The sequence below is a fragment of the Phyllostomus hastatus genome, unplaced genomic scaffold (genome assembly GCF_019186645.2).
Source record: "Phyllostomus hastatus isolate PE091 unplaced genomic scaffold, TTU_PhHast_1.1 phas_contig_402, whole genome shotgun sequence".
Classification (NCBI taxonomy): domain Eukaryota; kingdom Metazoa; phylum Chordata; class Mammalia; order Chiroptera; family Phyllostomidae; genus Phyllostomus; species Phyllostomus hastatus.
Genome location: NW_025333873.1, coordinates 4,983,619 through 4,999,481, shown reverse-complemented (window position 1 = coordinate 4,999,481; position 15,863 = coordinate 4,983,619). Strand labels below are relative to the sequence as shown.

General features: G+C 48.6%; 2 protein-coding genes across 4 annotated transcripts; one reads left to right on the top strand and one right to left on the bottom strand.

The window, feature by feature from the left end:
• Positions 1-58: 58 nt before the first annotated feature.
• On the bottom strand, positions 59-3,268 carry PTRHD1 (peptidyl-tRNA hydrolase domain containing 1). The gene is made up of 2 exons (XM_045844398.1): positions 2,921-3,268; positions 59-403 (listed from the first exon to the last, which is right to left on the bottom strand). The coding sequence occupies exons 1-2, from the start codon at positions 3,170-3,172 to the stop codon at positions 233-235; spliced, it is 423 nt and encodes a 140-aa protein (XP_045700354.1). The 5' UTR covers positions 3,173-3,268; the 3' UTR covers positions 59-232.
• On the top strand, positions 2,241-15,837 carry CENPO (centromere protein O). Of its 3 annotated transcripts, none has more exons than XM_045844397.1 (8): positions 2,241-2,606; positions 3,592-3,697; positions 5,164-5,324; positions 11,310-11,415; positions 12,063-12,322; positions 13,301-13,472; positions 14,228-14,390; positions 15,703-15,837. In XM_045844397.1, the coding sequence occupies exons 2-7, from the start codon at positions 3,652-3,654 to the stop codon at positions 14,362-14,364; spliced, it is 882 nt and encodes a 293-aa protein (XP_045700353.1). In that variant the 5' UTR covers positions 2,241-2,606; positions 3,592-3,651; the 3' UTR covers positions 14,365-14,390; positions 15,703-15,837. The 3 variants fall into 3 exon arrangements, with proteins under 3 accessions (XP_045700353.1, XP_045700351.1, XP_045700352.1); XM_045844395.1 differs by lacking the exon at positions 2,241-2,606 and adding an exon at positions 3,184-3,313; XM_045844396.1 differs by lacking the exon at positions 2,241-2,606 and adding an exon at positions 3,470-3,487.
• The last annotated feature ends 26 nt before the right edge of the window (positions 15,838-15,863 follow it).

Genomic DNA, 15,863 nt, shown 5'->3' with positions numbered 1-15,863 from the left:
CCCCTTGCTCTAAAATCAATAGGCATGTCCTCGGGGGAGGATTAAAAACAAAGAGAAGTACTTATTAGTGACCACTTTAATGTGAGCATGTGTTTGACCCTCAAGAAACTGTCGTAACTTAACAGAAGAGCGAGTTGCCACTGAAAAGAGTATGTGATGCTTAGGGATGGACGGCCCAGTTTCTGGATCCAGCTGACACCAGAGGTACCAAAGCAAGTCTCGGTGACATCAGTCATTTGAACAATCGGAACTTCTTCAAATACTGGCTCACTTCTTCCTTGGGGTAGGGACGGAGTGCCAGGCAAGTGGCGACATTCTCCGGCTGCTCCAGCCACAGCACGTGCTCAACGCTCTTCTGTTGCAGGGTCTCAGCCAGCTCCTTTAGGGTGGTCTCATCTGGGGCCTCCAAGAAGCAGAACACAAAACACAGACTGAACAGCTCATTTAGGAAATGTCAACTCAGTGAACAAAGAGTGTGGGGGAGGGGCTTTCCTCCTAACTGGAAGTGGAGGAACAGCTCTCCCAAAGGAGCTGCAGAGCATGTCTCCAAAAGCAACAGCTTCATTGCTGCATGTTCCATTCTCTCTCTGTAGGACCTTAGGTGAGCTGCCCAGCGGCTGGGTGGGGCTGGGGGGCAGAGGGGAAGAAGGGGGGATGCTTAATATTCCTGCTTATAAAATGGAGACATTTCTCTTCTTCCTGGAGATGCTGTGTGCATTATCAGTATTTGCATTACACATTTTCTAGTTCTCTTATGGCTGGTGCCCAAATATCCTAATATTTCAGCCAGCTCTGACTTTAAGAGTTGACTCCAACTAGAAGGATTTCTGAAATCACACCACCTCCACCTCCCTCTTACCCTCCCACCCTCCTCCACCCAAACCTAGGATTTTCCCTCTGGGATAGTTCCCACTAGTTAACTCAAGGGAAGGCAAACTATTCTGTAATTTCCAAACTTTGGAAATTCTGTCCTCACCGCCCTTACCACCCATGCCGAAGCCCATTACAGTCAGTATTAAAACTATCATTCAGAAAATAAAGCAGTATGTCATGTTGCATAAGGTGTCTTTTTCCCTGCGAAGGCATAAGTCACTATGATGACTGCAAGTGTGGTTTTTCAAATGAGAGGGTGTGGGGGTTGAGCGACAACGCTACCGAATCCTCCAGGGAGAGCCAGGAGGATTCTCCAGGAGAATTGAGAGTCTCCCCTCTCTGCCAACTCCCCCTTCTTCAGCACCGCACCAGGCAGCACCATAGTCCGAGTCCCAACCCTTGCCCTGCCACTCACTGATGGTGTGATCTTTCTCAAGTTTATTGACTTAGCCGGACCTTTGTTCCCCCTTCATAAAACAGAGGTGACGCTGCTTCCTGGTAGTAGTGAGGATTCGATGAAATTAGGCTCAGGTTTGTGCCTGGCACATGGGTATCTTGGCATATATTTTCTGGTCTTTGCAGCTACAGCGGCACCTTAATTTAATCAGTGGTGACTCCTAAGTCCCTTTCTTGAGTCGTGGCTAACAACAAGGAATCACCAGGTGTCTTTTAAACCCGGGGGGTAACCTGTGGGCTTCCTATGTCTCCTCTGAGGGGGAAAGAGGAAATACAGTATCTGCTGGATGGGGAGGGAGAGGGGGGTGTCTGAACCAGGTGATTTCTTGAGGTCCCCTTCCTATAAAAAGAATCTAAATGAAAAGCTGTCTGCTTCTTGTCTGCCTATTTATAGATTCTCAAGACATTATACTACAGGTTCCTGTTGGACGTTTCACTACACCCGAGTAATTTTTGTCTTGCAAGATAATCTGCGTTTGCCACCTAGCCGATAAAGGGATTACTACCCCACTCCTCCACCCCAGGGCTTTGGTTTCTTATTTATTAAAAGAAATACATTTTATGAAGGAAAAAGCTTGAAAATAAAAGCCTTTTTTTTCTCATTATAGAATATGTGCTTAACATAGAAAACGAAAATAGAAGCACTGAGAAGTAACCAAAATCCCACCAGTCACTGCTGGATATTCAGATGCATTTCCTTAAGTTTTTCTTTCAAAATTTGGATCATGATGTGAAGGTCCCTTTAGCATCACATCATGAGCACTTTCTCATCCAACTAAATATGCTCCAGAAGTGATTTACACTAGTTTCATAATCCATTATAAGGCCATAACAACCTATTCCTAGGATTGTAAATTTAGTGATTTCCACAGTTTTTACCATTATAAAGTGCTCCTATGAATACTCCTCGTACAATGCTCTTTGGGTGCCCCTGGTTACCTTCTTAGCAAACACTTCTAGAGCAGAAATCACAAAGGGTAAGGGTAAGATCTGTTTGGCCATCTGCAAAGAAGACCTCACGACTATTTCACACTCCTGGTGTTTCTGACGCTAGGTTCAATTTACTCTAGGGTTCACGTTTGTTTTCAACTAATTTGGCGTCGTGCCCAGATAAGTGCTTCCGTTTGACTTCACTGCCAACATGGAATCCCGTGTCCTTATCCCAGATCGGTTTTGCGGGAAGGGGGAGGAACAATACTCTCCGTGGGGCATTGAAGGGCCGGCCCAGCGCACAGGTAGAAAGGCCGGTTTCGTTCCACCGGCCTCCTCCCGCACAGGTATTTACTAAGAGGGACGCAGGTGAGACCAGAGGGGGGCGCGAAGCAGTGAAAACGAACCCGAAGTCCACTCTCCACAGTCAGGCACCCCTCAGCCAAGGGAAAGCTCTCTCCGGGCAGTAGTTCAAGTGCCCTCAGAACCGCTTCCAAAACTTAGATGCTAAAGACGTCTCTTTCCCTCCCCGCGGCCCCGGGGGGCGGGGGGGAAGATTCTTCCCTACTTTCCCCACGAAATTACACTGGCGGACTTAAGACCACACCCATTTCCGTTCCCGACGTCCAGAGCGCCCCACCCCCGCGATCCGGTGCCTCACCTCAAGGACCACCTTGCGCATGCGCCCCAGCTCCCGGAGATAAGCAATAGTGTGAGGGTGGTCTCGGTGAGTGTGCAGGGCTGCAGTGGCTGCGTGACAGGCCTGCGCTACCAGTGCGCCCGCTGGCCAAGAGAAGGGAGCCTGCGATAGGTCCTTCCGTAACACCAAGTATTGTACCAAGATCTGCGGCTCTGCGCCAGATGCCGCCATCTTCCTACTCAGCAATAAGACCTGACCTATTCCCCGGTGCATGCCGGGAACAGGGAGGGGCCCTGAGCGCTGCCATGTTTTTGTACGGTCTGCGCGCAAAGCATGCTGGGTTCGATTGGCTGGGTTTTGAACAAGAACCGCGGGAACTCTGGTCGCTGGATTGGGTGAGCCAGGGGAAAGGAGGTAAGAGAAAATCAGACTCAGGGTCAGTACGGTGACCAGGGTGGAAGGCTAAGCAGCCTCTTGCAGCTCCTTCCGTTTGGAAGGCACCTCGGGCGAACCGGTGGGGCCGTGCCTTGGGCCGCGCGCAGGGCCGGCCAGGGAGACCTGGACACCCCCGGGGAAAGGGCAGGTCCGGTAAGGAGAGTCCTGGCAGTGCCATTGGGGTGTTGAGTGAGTTGTGTGCCCTGCCGTCTGAACTTGTCTAAATGTCACTTCCTTGCCATTTTTTCTTTTTCCAGCAAGGAAATCTGGGTGCCTGGGCAGCTTCCTAGGAAGGCTCTTGAGAATCTGAGGAGGAGATGGACCTGGCGAATACCTCAAGGCAAGAGGGCGAGCCCAAAGGAGGTATTCAAATGGTTGTCTTTACCAGCCCTTCCGACTGCTGCCCAAAGGTGCCAGGCTGGAAGAGCCCTTCCCTCCTCTAGCTATTGTGCGATCTGGTCTTTTGGGGAGAATAGTGAAGGGAACTAATAGGAGCATAGCCGCATTGCGCCTCACAGGTGTTGCGGGTTTTCCAAACTGAAGGCAAAACCCTCCACCTGCAAAAAGTTAGGACTCACTTTACTGCGGCTGTCTGGAACCCAAGCAGTACTACCTGGAGACGTGCCTGTATTGAAGAGTTACTTAAAGGGCAGGTAAGCCAAGAGCATTAGACAGGGAAAAACTACTTCACATGTTTCTAGGCTCCCGCCCCTTTTTAAAGTGATAGTTTGCATGCATAATATACTCAGTGTTTGTATTCAGAGCTACAGGTGTCTTTCTCTCTTCCCAGGGTTTTTGGGGTTAGGGTTAGCCCGACCCTTTTATGCCCGACTTCTGTGAGAGTGCCAGGCTGTGGCTTTGGCAGTTGGGTAGATCTGGGTTTGAGTGCTGGCTCTGCCCATATACATACTGTGGCCTTGGGCAAGCTATTTTACCTTTCTCTGCTTCAGTTTTTTCACTTGGAAAAGGGATACAGCATTGTGGTGGTGGCTGTGGGAGTGAGATAAGCCACGTTTTTCCTGCTTCTCAAAGCATTGAACACATGCCTTATGTGTAGGAAATAGTCAATAAATGCTTTAATTTTTCACATGCTATGCAAGTAAATCGGGTAGCACAAGTGTGTTAGTATATAGGAAGTGCTCAGCAAACGCTTTCTTAAGAGCTGGTTAGCCTTCTAAAAATATGACCCTTACTGTGCAGACATCTCTCGGAGATGCTGCCCGTTCACTTCCAGGCCACTGCTGTAAAGTGAGTTGTAATTTTTTCTCTGGTTGGGGCTGATGCCTTCAGTTTACTTCAAAAACAGAAACGCAACATCTGTGAAGCGCAGTAGGACGAGATGCACCTATATTGTGCCTTAGTCAGCCCGTAGAAAATGAACATTTACCTCCAAGTTTCTGTCCAGTGGTGAATGTGTTTCCCCTGGAACCCCCTGTAACGTTTGTGGGCACTTCAGTTCGTGTCGTCACAGCCCTGCACTAGTATTTCTTCGGAGCTTCAAAGAATTATGCATTAGCACTTCAGGAAAACATGCTTAGAAACCAATTCTGCATTTTAAAAAACAGTTTCTGAGAGAGTCGGTGAATTTGGTGAATGTGTTTTTCCTCTGGGTTATTATCATGGGTAGCTGAGCTTGGCTCTGTCCAGATGATGCCGTGTTGGACGCTGTCCTGGTGAGGGACTGCTTGTACCTCTCCGTCGGCTAAGAGGTTGCTGATCTTTCTCTTGTCAGCCCTTCAGGTTCTATAAACTAGGGCCCTGAGATGCTTTCTGTGGCCAGAGTTAGAAAGCCTCGGTTTCTTGACAGATTCTCTTCTTACCTCCCTCAGGTGTTCTAGCTCACTTGGAAAGACTAGAAGCTAGATCCCGTAAAAAATTCGAAGAGCCACAGGGCACACCGGCAGCGGAAAGCGCTCTGAGGAGCAAGATCCTCCAGCTGAGACGCCTGCGAGACCAGCTGAGGGCTGCAGTGGAGCGGCGTGGGGCCAGAGTGAGTGCAAGGCTGGTGCTGGCGGGCTGGCCCGGGGTGGAAAGCACGTGATCTGGGAATTCGCCGATTTGCTTGATGGGTCTGACCTGTGATCTTACTGGGTGGATTTCAGGCCTTGATCCCTCATCAAACCTGTAGGGTCTCAGCTGACATCCATATCAGCTAACAATGGTCAGGCATTCCTGATGGCCCGGGCAAGGTCTTCATAATAAATAGTCTCTTCACCTGCCTTCAGACAGGAACCTGTTACCTCGATCTGAGCCTGACTTGAGGCATTGGTACATTTTTTTAAAAAATTTTGATTGATTTTTAGAGACAGAGATATTGATTGGTTGTTCCACTTACATTTTCATTTGTGATTCTTGTATGCACCCCTACTGGGGAGCGAACCCACGACCTTGGCACATTGGGATGATTTCTATCAACTGAGCCACCCGGTCAGGGTGAGCCATTGGTACTTTTGTCATTAGTGCCGTTTTCTGTTGCCCAGACTCGAAACCTCTCAATAAACTGAGGTTTGAGTTTTCCGTCTAGCCCAGGTCCAGCCAGCAAGAACTGTCAAGTTTTCCTTCATGTTGTCTCTCGCTTCCTCCCCCGCTCCACTGCACTAGCTCGAGCATTGCCACATCTCAAGCATCAGTGGTAAGTGAGGTGAGAGCCTGGGACGTTACCGCACTGCACTGATGAATATTTCCCAGGTGATTGGGATGCCAGCCTGCTAGTTGGTTCTCTTCTGGTATTTGTACCTTTCCAGGAAATCCTGCACAGCCGAGAAGATGCCTTCCTAAACCACTGCAGCGTTTCCTTGCTCGGAAACCTTCAGTAGCTGTTCACTGCCTGTGGGATATGGTCAGCCTCCCCTTTTCCCCTCCTTCACTGTCCCGTCTCTCTTCCATTCCCCACTTCACTCCCTTCACCCTTGTATGCAAATACATGTAAGTCTATATGAAATGCAGAACCTCTCACAGAGCGCGCACACCTGCGCCACACGGATCGCAGTAGGGGGTGTTGTCGGTGTCTGGAGGTCTCCCTCCTGCCCCTTCCAGTCATTTCCCTCAAGTAACCAGTCTTTCGGTTTCCGTTGTCATACCTGGGTTTTACCTGCTTTTGAACTTCGCATAGATGTTGGACGTTAAAACTGGCTTCTTTGGCTGAATGTTTTGTCTGAGGTTTCATCCACGTTGTTGCTGCAGTTGTCATGCTGTCTTTATTGCTGCATAGTGATACTGTTTTGTGAATTTTCCAGTTTGTTTACCTGTTGGACTATTGGTGACATTTGGGTTATTGGGGCTGTTTCACTTTGATGCCATTAGGAATAGTGCTGCTGTGAACAGTTGTGTTCCTGTGTTTTGGTGTAAAAATACACACTTTTCTACCAGGTGAAGTTGGTAGAATTGCTGGGTCACAGGTATGCGTGTTGGCTTTAGTAAATAATGCCGAACAGTTTTTGAACGTGATTGCACCGATTTTATGTTCCCAGCAATAGCGTGTAAGAGTTCCATTGTTTTACATCTTTTTCTATACCTGATACTGTCGGTTTAAAAATGACATTCCGGCGGGAGTGTAATAGCATCTCATTGTGGATTAATGTGCATTTGCCTGATAAGGGGTGATGTTAGGTACCTGTTTTGGGCACTTCAGAGTCCTGTGTTATAAAGTATGCTTCTCAAGGCTTTTGCAGACGTTTCATTGGGTTGCCCACTTCTTATTAAATTGTAGGATTCTTTACATATTCTGGATAAGAGCTCTTGGGTGTGTGTGTTACAAATCTCACGGTGGCTTGCCTTCTCACTCTCGGATGGTGTCTTGTGGTGAAAACAAAGTCTTCGTCTTAATGAGGTTTGATTTAGGAATCTAATTTTATGCTTACTGCTCTTGTTTCCTGTAATAAATCTTTGCCTAACTCAAGATCATGAAGATATTTTGTGCTATTTCCTAAAAGCTTTATTGTTTCACTTTTAGAACTGTAAGCCATCTGGAACAGATTTCGTGTGCGGCGTGAGATGGAGGACTTTGCGTCTGTTAGGCGCCAGGCGGTACACGGGTCGGACCCAGTGCGCTCGTGGTGGATGTTAAGTGTTTCATGTCCTCGCTGACTAGTCTGCAGTCATGTGCCGCTTAAAGTGGGGTGTGTTCTGAGCAATGCATCGTTAGGTGATTTCTTTGTTGTGGCAGCATCGCAGAGGGCACCCACACAAACCCAGGTGGTGTCGCCCGCCACACACCTGGGCTGTATGGTGCAACTTACACTCCGGGCTGCGAACCTGTACAGCGGGTCACTGCACTGGAGACTGTAGGCAGTTGTAACCCAGTGGTATTTGTGTATTTGAACATACCTAAACACAGAAAAGATGCAGTAAAAATACAGCATACGAGATAAAAAGTGGTGTACCTGTATATGGTACTTAACCACGGATGGAGCAGCTGGCAGCTGCTCTGGGTGAGCCGTGGTGAGTGAGTGAAAGCCGAGGAAGTTACTGGCCTCGACCGTAGACTTCGGGAACACTGCACCGAGCCTGCACTGAAGTTGTAAAACAACACGAGACCAAATCAAACACAAGAGAAAATGGTGCAGTCAAGAGACGTAGTATGTGGTGTATCCATCCAATGGGATGTGATTCGACAATAAAAAGAATGAATATTGATACATGCTACAACGTGGGTGAGCCTTGAAAACATGAAGTACAAGAAGCCAGTCACAAAGGACCACATGTCGTGTGATTCCTTTTACATGAAACGCCCAGTCTAAGCAAATCTGTAGGGACAGAATGCAGATCAGTGGTCACATGGGGCTGGGGTTTGGGGGAATGACAGTTAAGAGGTGTGGAGATTCTTTTCAGGTAATGGAAATGTTCAAAAACGTGATTGTGGTGATGGATACATAACTCTGGATATACTAAAAGCTACTGCATTATATACTTTAAAATGGTAAATTATATGGGACATGAATCACATATTTCAAAGTTGTAAAAAGCATTTTAAAAAAAGATAATGGTGAGTACGGGATGTGTGGCGTTGCTGTTGCAGTGAACAGCTGCTGTTCTGCAGCAGATTTTTTATACGTAGAAGCTGTGCTCTCTAAAATAACGGTGGAAAGTCTAGATAGTAATGCACAAACCAGTAACAGTCCTTTGTCCTTATCAGGGATTACGTACGTACGTAATTTTATGTGCTGTACTTTTCTGTAATGGGAACGGCGTTGTTGGTACCGGCCTCACCACAAACACGGGAGTGGTGTATGGCGCTGTGACATTATGACAGTTGTGACATCACCTGGCAGTGGGAACTCTTCGGCTCCGTTCTGACCTTCCGAAACCACTGTCGTGCGTGTCGTGCGTGTTGGCCGTCCCTGACTGGGACGTCACTCTGCGGTGCACGACTGTGCTTGTGTTATATCAGTTACTGGGACACGTGGGTCAGCGCTCTGTGTGACAGCGGGTTTGTGGTGGTTTCCCTTCAGTTGTGTGTGTGCTGTACTTCAGGTGCAAACCAATTTAGGGTGGTTATGTCTTCTTGGCTGAGTAAGCCTTTTATGATTATGAAATGTTCCTTTCTATTTTTGTTAAACTTTTTGCGTTAAAGCCAACTCTGTCAAATGTTAGTGTAACTACAACAGCTCTTTTTGTTTAGAGTTTGCATGGTCAGCTTTTTTCTTTCCACTTAAGGTATACTTCCTCTTGTAAGTAGCATATAGTTAGGTATTTTAAATCCAGCCTGACAGTCTCTGTTAGTTGGAATATTTAGTTTGTGACCTTTCCATGTGATTACTGATACAGTCGTACCCCAGTCCACCCCATTACTGTCGTGTCTTACTCTGTTTCTCTCTTCTCCCGTCTTGTCATCTTTTGGACTGATCTTTTTATTTCTTTATTATTCGGCTTCTCCATTAGCTTATTAATTATACATTCTTGCAGTGGTTATCCTAGAGAAAACATGCAACTTTTTTCTTACTTGAGTATACTTTCAATTAGTACTTTCACAACTTTCTGGATAATACAGAACCTTCTAACATTTTGACTTTCCTCTCAAACACAACACCTGCCATGCTAGTATCATCCTATGTTTAATTCTACAGCTGCTTAAACTCTCAGGGACATCTCTATTGTTTGTACAGGCACTGGTTATATACACGGTTACCCTTTTCAGCGCTTTTTATTACATTCCTGCATTTCGAGGTTTCTGTCTGGGCTTATCTGCCCTTGGCGTAAGTAGCTTCTTTTGGTACTTCTTTTATTATAAGCCTGCTGGCAATAAATTCTGGTTTTGTTTGTTTGAAAACACCCTTATTTTCCTGTCCTTATGTTTTTCAGTTTTTAAAGAATATTTTTGCTAGGTGATAGTTACAGTTCGGAAGTTATTTTCTTTCATAGTTTAGGTATGGCATTCTGTTGTCTTCTACCTCTGTAGCTTCTATCAGGTACGTTATTGTTTGACTGTGTGTCTTTTTCCTCTGTTTTTAAGCTTCTGTCTGTTTTTGGCTTTTAGCAACTTTGTATCATAATGGGGCTAGGAGTGGTTTTCTTTCTTTAGCCTACTTAGTGTGTGTAGAGCTTCTTAAACTCATGTTTTTCATTTAACGCATTTTCATCATTCTTTTCCTTTATTTCTGGGGCTCTTTGTATGGAGTTGTGTGTGTGTGTGGTTTGTTTGTTTTTACTGTGACCTATGTTTTCACTAATTTCTGCCTCTGGGATTTAATCTGGATATGAAAATATATCAATGTGTAATTTCTAATTTTAGTACTGTATTTTTTGGTTCTAGGGCTTCCATCTGACTCATTTTTGTAGATTCTGGCTCGTTGGTATGGCTTTTGGCATCATTTAATGTATATCATCTGCCTGATAACTCAGAGGGTTGAATCGCCTTAGATCTGTTTCTTTTGTCTTTTTCCTTGGTTTTCAGTCATCTGTTTTTCTTTATATACCTCGTAAAAAATTTTTTTTTGTTCGATAAGTACTGTACATTAAAGAAATCGGGATTCTGTATTGTGATCTCTCCCTCCCAGGGTAGCTTGAGGTTTTCAGACAGGGAAACTGTGTGTGGGGAAATAAATCACCTTCATCCAGGTGAGGTGGTCTGGCCTTGGTGCGCCCTCGCTCCAAGGGCGCTGTCCTTTCTGGTAGGGCCCTCGCCTGAAAGTTTGGCTGTGTCCCAGGGCCAGGTCTGTCGGGGCTCCTCTTCTTGGCAGGCTCTGACCTCCCAAGTTTTCTGCGCCACAGTCTCTGCTCAGTTTCTTAACTCTCAGCTGTGTTTGTTTCGTTTCTCAGTACACGGTAACACACATGCACTTAGGACTTGGCAACTGCCTGGAGGGTGCATTGCCTGCAAAAGGCTGGGTGCCCGTTTCTGTGGGAGCCTGGCCCCTGGAAGGACTGCTCTGGTAACCTTGGCCTCCAGTTCGGTCTCGGTGGCGCTGCTACAGAGCTGGGCCTGCAGCTTTCTATTTGGCCCATAGGCTCTGAGATCCAAATCAAATGTTCCGAGAGAGAAAGCTGCAGGGAAAACCCAACTAAAAGCAGAGCATTTACCTTTAACCTTCAGTCTGGCTGCTTTGGTGTTTCTCTGGTGCCTTCAGACTGTTCTGTGTGCTTGCTGGCATGTTGGCTTCCTTCGGGAACGTCTTCCAGCTTGTAGGCTCCTCAGGCGGAGCTGAGCCGAGACCAGCTGCTGGGCCGAGACCAGCTGCTGGGCCACGGCTGTGAGTGGGCATCTTCGAGTCAGTGTTTCTCCTCCTGGCGCAGCCCGACCCAAACCAGCTTTCTGGCCTTGCCCCGTCACAGCTGCTTTGCTCACCCTGCGCTCGCACTAGACTTGGTTCGCACCCTCTTTTCCGCCTCGCACAGTACTCAGGCCAGCACAATTTCTGCCTCTGATTCCTAGCACTGGGACCCGCAGGATTCCTCCGCCGCCGTGGCTTCGCAGCGCGGGCGGAGACGTCGTGTCGCGCCCCTTTGGGCCCAGCTTGACTTCCCGCCTGTCTTGCAGGTGGAAGCCAGTGCAGAACCGGACCAGGCACTGCAGGTCAGCGAGCAAGCTTTGGAAAGAAAATGGGAAGACATGAAAGCCATTCTGCAAGCATACCGTTTTACAGGTATGCTGTCTTCCTGGCCTGTTTCGGTCTGGTCTGCGGTCTCTGCGGAGTTAGTTTGGTAGAGGTGGTACTGGTCCCGGCCTGACTTCCTGACCATCGGTTTTGCCCCCGCAGTGTACTTGCTGTTCGTGGGCATCTCTGCCTACAATATTGGCCTCTCTGTGCGACAGATTGATGGGTAGGTTTAGACTCTTTTTGCTATTCAGCCTGTGCCAGATCCCGTGCTGCAGCTTTCATTACTGCCGACTGGCTTTATGCCACTGGTCAAAGAGTTTGAACACCTCAGTTAAAATGGGGATTTATTCTCCCCGTTATCTGTGCCGCAAGAGGATTGTGGGAAGAACTGGGGTCTGCCATAAATTACTGGACACTCAGAGAAAAAGAGTAGATAAATTGAACATTTTAAAATCTTTTCCTCAATAATTTGGTATTTAGGATGTTTTTTTCTTTTCCACCATTCCATGACTTTAACAACTCAAACTCAAAGTGAGCCAGTGTTGAAAGACTGATACTCATTCGTTCAAAGGCCACTCGGGCGCGTTCTGTATGTGCGAGGTCGTGCTGGAGCACCTGGGGCGCGCCGGGGAGTGGGGTGCGGGCGCGGCCCGGCGGGTGCTGAGGGACCACGGTTATCCGGTCTGTCTCAGGGCTCAGCGGGAAGCTGACGAGCCGGGGCGTCTGTGTGTGCATCCAGACTGCCTTCCAGGGGAACCTGCTGGACTCCTACTTCGTGGACCTCGTCATACAGAAACCACTTCGGATACATCACCATTCCGTCCCGGTCTTCATTCCCCTGGAGGAGATAGCTGCCAGGTCCTTGCAGACCGACATTCGGCACTTCCTGTTCAGTCTCTGCGAACACCTGAACGCTTACGCGGGGAGGAAGTACCAGGCAGATCGACTGCAGGTACCTGTCCGGGATCTTATGTAGCGTTTGATGAGCCCAGGATAGGCTTAAGGAAAATAGGAGAGGGGGAGGCCAAGTTTTCTTTTGTATTTTATAATGTCTCATCGCTGAGTCAGAAGTCTGACTATTATCCGTCTAATACTTGTTTATTATTTGTGTACAAGCTGTTTTTCCACTCTTCTCTTCCCCTGTTGAAACTCTGGATGATACTGAAGCAAGAATACTGGTTATTCAGGGATTATTCACTCCCCAGTGGTGGACCTCAGGCTTTTGTATTTGACCCCTTCTTCCCGGCACAAAGTGGTAGAGTACAGTTGCTGTACTTACAATCCAGTTGGGATTGATAGAAAACCCACTGTGTACCAAGCGCCTTGCTAAACCTAGGGTATAGATGCAAAGCAGAATAATCTGAAATATGTCAGAGGAATACTATGCATCTTTGCCTAAATTCTGCCCTACCTTCTTAGGATTGCAATTGAGACAGTGTTGGGGGCGTGGAGGGGAGGCAGGAATGAATGCAATAGGAAATGATTGGCTCTTACAGGCTTAGAGTTTCCCCTGCAGGCATTTGGAATGACTTCGTAGCTCCTGGATGTCATTTAGGTAAATTGATAAGTGTATGCAGACACAAAGCCACTCAGCCACCTATAGGAAGTCATCGAAATTCTTGGCAGAAATAGTATCTGCCCTGCATCCCCAAGCTCTGGCCGTTCACGTACTTAGTGCTTCCCACAGGCCTTCCAGCTCTCTGTCACTAGTCCTCTTTTCACGCCTTTCTCTGTTCTCTCCCTCTCTCTCCCTCTCTCTCTCTCTCTCTCTCTCTCTCTCTCTCTCTCTCTCTCTCTCTCTCTGGAATTCAGTTAACAATTAACGGGGCCCTATTTTTGGTAGACAGTGTTTGAAGTGTCACAGCCACTCCCTGCCTTTGGAGCCGTAATTGTCCGTGCCTGTGTCTGTTTTCGTCCCCACCTCCATCAGAGTGACTTTGCAGCCTTTCTGGCGGGGCCCTTGCAGAGAAACGCTCTGTGCAATCTGCTGTCGTTCACTTACAAAGCGGAGCCGGGGGGCCAGGCCTTCCCATTCTGTGCCAGGCTGCTCTACAAGGACCTCACGGTAACCCTCCCAACGGACGTCAGCGTTACGTATGAAGGTAAGGGGAAGGATGCCACGGTGGAGAAGCTAATGTACTGGGCTCTGGGTTCCTCCGGTTGAGGGAAGCAGGGCAGAGCAGGTAGAACACATCAGGTGGGCCTCTCGAGATGCTTTCTTCCGTTTATGTACAATCAACAGGAAAATACAGAGCGAAGTACTGCTTTCTGTGTTTCTGCCATTTTTCCCTCTTCTCTTTGTAAACAGTAAACAGTCATCATAGTTTCCCCCCCTTTGGTCCTTCCGACTCAGCCAGTGTTCTTTCAGCTCATAATTTGTTTTCGTTGGAGACTGCTCTTGAAGAGACAGCTAATGCGGCTGAGTCACAGGGTCACCGTGGTGAGGAGCCAGAAGGCTCATTTCACTCTAAAACCAAATGGACGTGGCAAGTCAGTGTACACGGAGCGCTCCAGAGGTTTCTCTCGGTGGAAATTTTTCAGAGCTGGCTGAGATTTTCTGTGACCTGTTTCAGTTAAATGTGGCGTAGTAATGTGACACCGGTAATCATGAAAAGTAGGATACAATGTTGTTAGGAGACGGGAACTTCGAAGCCACTGCAGGCTTTGTGCTGTAGGTTTTTGATTTCTCTGGGCAGTCTGTTCTGAGTTCGGGGTCTCAAAAGTACATGGGTCCAGTGAAGGCCAGCCTCTCCGCTCCAGGCCAAAAAGTAAGTTACCTGGGTCTAGAGTATCAGGGGTCCGGGTGCTGGCTTTCCCAGTTGCGCTAGGTGAGATTGAAAGAGTCTGTCTTTCTTAGGGACGGACACGCCGCCCCCCTCGTGGGAGGAGCAGCGGGCCAGCCACGAGCACCTGCTCCGCACGAAGCCCCTGCATCGCGTGTTTGCTGCGTTTGCACGGGGAGAAGAAAGGCTGGAGTTGAGGCTGGCCTACTAGGGTGTCGCACTGAGAGCACGTCGGAGGTGAGCGAACCACCGCCGCACACAGTCCCGGGCGGGATCGCGGGACTGAAAACTGTCGGGGGGGCTGACTCCTTGCCCGGGGACATCCTCGCAAGGAACACAGACAGCCCCCTCACCGGGACGATGGAGGGGCAAGTCTGAGGCCACAGACGTGGGCATTTGACAGTGTGTCTCCCTGCTGGTCGCTCGCCAAGTGCTCGGCATCCTCTGTTCCTAGAGACGGCAACTTGACCGCACGTTTTGGCTGAACACCAGCCCGGGCGGTGGGGCAGTAGAAGGCATTTGTGAGGGGGCTGTGTACCCTTCAACTAAAAAGTACTTCTACCTTTTATAAACGCTTGCTTCCACCTCATTTTCCTACGTGAGACATTTGAAAATAAGGTTCTTAGCATGCCCTGTTTGTGTGAAATGAGTGGAACAGTGAAGCAGGGAAGTGAGTTTGGAGCAGTAAACTCGAGACCCTGCCTTTGGAGAATGGTGTGGAGGAAGCACCGTGTGTGAAATAATCAGGGTTCTTGGTCACTCGTATTTTGTCTCCTGAAACATCTCAGTAGGGAGCTGACAGTCTAAGTAAGCCTAAAGAAGCGTGGTCAGAAGCCCGCCCCTAACCCAGGCGTTGCACGGGGCAGCAGGCCTTCCCTCCATGGCCTCTCGCAGCTTCAGGCCCAGCGCCTGCTGGCACTTCCCTCGGCTGAAGGCAGCGTGTGCGGGCCCGGCCCAGGCCCGTCTAGCTGGCCGGGCCGTGCCACTTCCGTTCCTGTCCCCCTGTGGCCGGTCACAGGGAGGAGTCACTATCACCCGGGACACAGAGCTGTGTTCAGGCCTCCCTCTCTTTAAAACGGTCCCTTTCTAGACCTGGTGGCCAGGAAGTAACCTTAGAAGTGTGGGAGCTGCAGCTGACTCTGGGGGGAGCACAGGGGAGTGGAAAGGCCAGCTAGGACCACCGTGTAGAAGCAGCTGAAGAATGAACAAGGGTCGTAGTTAAGCCCTTGTGCCTTCCCGGCACGTGGCAAGGACCAGTGGTGTGTCAGCAAAGCACTTCTGGGGGGGGGGGGGGTGTGGAGGGGTGGTTAACAGGGTTTTCACAGTGATCACATTCAAGTTGAAGAAAGCTTTTAATAAAAGTCTTGTTCTTTATCAATACCTGTAAATTCTCTTTTAAAGCAGTAGCAAAGGCAAAGGTAGCAAGAGCTCAAAAGGCAAGGCAATATCGGAAAGTGTTTTTTAACATAAAGTTAAAAATATAAATGTAGAAGATCTGTTGATATACTTTTCTTTCAGAAATAAATTCCCTTTCCCTCCCTCCCACCAGGTAAAAGGAAATATTGCACTTTCTGCTCTCGTGACTAAGGTGGCGGGGGTTCCAGGAGGACCTTTCAAGATTACCAGGACGCGGGCCCTGCCACCTAACACGGACCACCTGGGGACGGGCTGGGCTCCAGCCTGAGCTCGCTTCGGAACAGAGCGCCGCTT

Bases quoted from the DNA above. Each gene is read 5' to 3' on its own strand.
- PTRHD1 (XM_045844398.1), bottom strand. From the start codon at position 3,172: ATGCACCGGGGAATAGGTCAGGTCTTATTGCTGAGTAGGAAGATGGCG. The intron at 404-2,920 runs GTGAGGCACCGG...TGCTTCTTGGAG, and splicing joins TGCGCAAGGTGGTCCTTGAG to GCCCCAGATGAGACCACCCT.
- CENPO (XM_045844397.1), top strand. From the start codon at position 3,652: ATGGACCTGGCGAATACCTCAAGGCAAGAGGGCGAGCCCAAAGGAG. The intron at 3,698-5,163 runs GTATTCAAATGG...TACCTCCCTCAG, and splicing joins AGAGGGCGAGCCCAAAGGAG to GTGTTCTAGCTCACTTGGAA. The intron at 13,473-14,227 runs GTAAGGGGAAGG...TGTCTTTCTTAG, and splicing joins CGTCAGCGTTACGTATGAAG to GGACGGACACGCCGCCCCCC.